Source organism: Chondrus crispus, genomic scaffold (assembly GCF_000350225.1).
Source record: "Chondrus crispus Stackhouse genomic scaffold, scaffold_6, whole genome shotgun sequence".
In the NCBI taxonomy this organism is placed as follows: Eukaryota; Rhodophyta; class Florideophyceae; order Gigartinales; family Gigartinaceae; genus Chondrus; species Chondrus crispus.
In genome coordinates, this window is record NW_005178652.1 from 245,868 (window position 1) to 248,837 (window position 2,970).

Consider the following 2,970-nt stretch of genomic DNA (forward strand, 5'->3'; position numbering starts at 1 on the left):
GGTTACAGTAAATTAGTATATAACGGACAATCCCATGCGACTAGCGCGTGGGTCTGCCCGGAGGCAGATTTGAACAGACGTGTCTACGCAGAATCCTTCACGAACAGCGCTCCGATTGCCCGGAGGTTCGGTTGGGTTTGAAGAGCCGGTCGTAGGTTCTTCTAGACATTAATAAACTGTTTAAACTATTTCCTTCAAACTTTTCCTGGGACAATTCCCACATGGGTCGGGGAATTTTTTGGGGAATTTTTTGGTTGATTGGATCACGGGCGCACGGCCATCGCCAGCCCGCACGTGGCATGGCAAACCTGAAGGTACAGTAAGAGAGGGGAGAGCCCGCTGTCAGATCGCACATTTCAGATTACATTACAGTGCCAAAAGTGCATATATGTAGACGTAGATACGACGACGAGGGAGTAATCCGACTCATGGGTCTCCCGTTCTAACACCCGCCACCCTTCGAAGGGTACTTGCCTCGAAGGGAACGATTGCTTCCTCGTTTCGAAGTTCGACCAGTCTCGAGACTCCCCGCACGAAACCCCCTGCTCATGCCAGCCGCGTCGGCGCCGCGCCCAATGGCGCCCTCCGATCCCGCCCACAAAATTTTAGATCTCCTCAAACTCTTCACGGATGGTACGACCGTGCTTGGCCCGGATGTTGATCTATCTGACTCCGCCTCCGTCGCTCGCTTCCTTGCTCACATCGATACCTCCCCTGCCGCGAAATCCCTCCTCCAATCTCTCGGGCCCAACACCGCTTTCGGTTCCTTCGTCCACCTGCTCGCTAAGCTCTCCGGCCAGGCCCTCGACGCCCCTCTCTCTTCCTCCCCCGATCCAGCGGTCGCTCCCGTTGCTTCGTCACCGTACCTCCGTGCCGCCTCCGCCACTCTTCCGCCCCCGAAACCTCTGTCGCGACTCCTGGCAGTTAGTTACTCTCCAACCGCCCCGCACCCTCGCCGCGACAACCTCCCACGTCTCTCGCGCAAATTGCAAGCGGATCTTCGGTATGTCAGTCGAGACATGTTCGGCTACGACAAGAAACGCTTTGCTCGTGTGTCTACCACTGATAAGCGACCCTTCGTCAACCCCCAAGCGTTCCGCACCGCCTTTAACAAGACCAGCCTTCATGCTCCCTGCTCTATTATTCCTACCCTCGATAAGGACACTATCCTCGTTTGCGCACAGCACAATGACCTGCTGCGTATTGCCCGCCATTGGTAAGCCTATCGAAAGAGCTTTACCGATCTCTCCCTCCCTCCTCCGATCACCGTCTCCGCTCCCTTCGATCTCGACGCATCCCGTTCCTTGAGCGCTATCCATAAAATCTACACAACACAACACTAAAGTGTACACAGAACTATAATGGAGGTGGTTGCCATAGGGTTTGGTCGAAAGTCGAAGCATTAAGCTATTTCTGCGGAGGACGCAAGGCAGGCGAGTTGCACGGGGTCAAAACGCAGCCGACGAAAGCGAAAGCGTGACGTCATCCATTGGCCAGTGCGCATGAATGCACTACCCTTGGTACAGCAGTAATACCTTGTTGCCTTTGTGGGATCGAGTCGATCGCTGCTACCGACTTCTGCCAGGCGCGTGAGATCTCCCCTGCGTACTCGATGTACATCGGTGACTCGAATGCCGTACTGCATCGCAGTTCCGTGTGGAACAATATGAGCGGAGCATGTCCGTTTGTAATGGAGTTGAAGTGAAGAGAAGCATAACTTTTGATGCACTGCAAGTTATCCCCTCCCATAGGAAGGAACACGGCTCCGAGTTTCTTGTTTCAACAGAGGCAGGTGCAACTCTGCTGAAACTCGTGTTACACGTTTCCGCAGAAAACTGTACCCTCACTGTATCCTCGCTGTTACTGTATTTCATGGAGGTGCAAGTAACATTCCTTCCACGTCCTTGTTCCCGCTACACGTGCTCTCTCTCTCCCACATCTCCGCCCCCTGTCCGCCCCCCGCGCCGCCTCGCCACTCCCACCAGCACCTGCTCCTTCTCCGCGAGCGCCCTCGTCCGCTGCACCAGTCGCTCGTTTTCGCATCCCTCGCATCTACGCCTTCTTCCGCGCCTCCCGCACCTTCCTCTTCTCTCGGCTCCGCCTCGCCGCCTCGCCCCCGCTCCGTTCCGCGCTGCGCTCGCCCTCCGCACCGCCACACGCGCCGCTTTCCCCGATTTCGCTGCCTTATTCACCTTTGCCGCCGCCCCTTCATCTTTGCCCGCTAGACCCGCCGCCGCCGGCCCGGTCCGTGTCCCACCATCAGAGCCGTCCCCGCCGCCCTCGCCCGCCGCCGCGTCCCGCCCGACAATTGAAAGGACATCGCTGTCTCTCAGCAGTCAGGTGCGCTTTTGCCTTTTGTGCTTACGACCTACTCCACGACGATGCCCGCCCGCGGATGTCACAGACATCGTCGCGCCGAGCACGGATGGGCCTTCGGGCTCGTTGTCGGCCGTCGTCGTCGAGCTCGACTTCAACAACGGCGGGCTGATGGACCTGTGGCTGGTGTGCATCAACTCGCACTTGGTGACGCCGGGCGGCCCGTTTGACGTGGCCAGCACGGAAGAAGTGTCCGGCACGAAAGGTATGTTGCGCGTGAATAGGCTAAAGCTGTATTTCCCTGATGGGGGAATGGCGAACATTGATGCGGTGGATTTCAACGTAGGCGCGGCGTCCAAGATGGGTTGGGTCAGGGTCATGTGGACATCAGGGGTGTGCGAGGTGTGGAATGATGAGCAAGTGGACAGGATGGTGTCGTATCGGACGTTACAAGGCTGTGGTGGACACTAGTAGTGTCGTGTTAGGGTTTCGTGTCGGGGTGTCGAAAAAAGATGGTGCAGTAAAGTTTATACGGGCGAGGGAGCGCGGGAGAAGAAGGCGGCGGTGGGGATTTGCTGAGGCGTCGACGCGACCGTGTGTCAGTCTCGGCGAAGAAGTCGCAAGGCCTGTCCCGCTGCGCTTCCAGACTGGGCG

At 57.5% G+C, this 2,970-nt stretch overlaps 1 protein-coding gene across 1 annotated transcript; it reads left to right on the plus strand.

Moving 5' to 3' along the window:
• Positions 1-221: 221 nt before the first annotated feature.
• CHC_T00007045001 (hypothetical protein) lies at positions 222-1,220 on the plus strand. Its single transcript, XM_005710910.1, has 3 exons — positions 222-294; positions 466-1,007; positions 1,185-1,220. The coding sequence occupies exons 1-3, from the start codon at positions 222-224 to the stop codon at positions 1,218-1,220; spliced, it is 651 nt and encodes a 216-aa protein (XP_005710967.1).
• The last annotated feature ends 1,750 nt before the right edge of the window (positions 1,221-2,970 follow it).

Excerpts from the sequence above, each read along its gene's own strand:
- CHC_T00007045001 (XM_005710910.1), top strand. The coding sequence starts at position 222 with ATGGGTCGGGGAATTTTTTGGGGAATTTTTTGGTTGATTGGATCACGG. Across the intron at positions 295-465 it reads CGGCCATCGCCAGCCCGCAC|GGTACTTGCCTCGAAGGGAA; the intron begins GTGGCATGGCAA and ends CACCCTTCGAAG. Across the intron at positions 1,008-1,184 it reads TGCAAGCGGATCTTCGGTAT|CACAATGACCTGCTGCGTAT; the intron begins GTCAGTCGAGAC and ends GTTTGCGCACAG.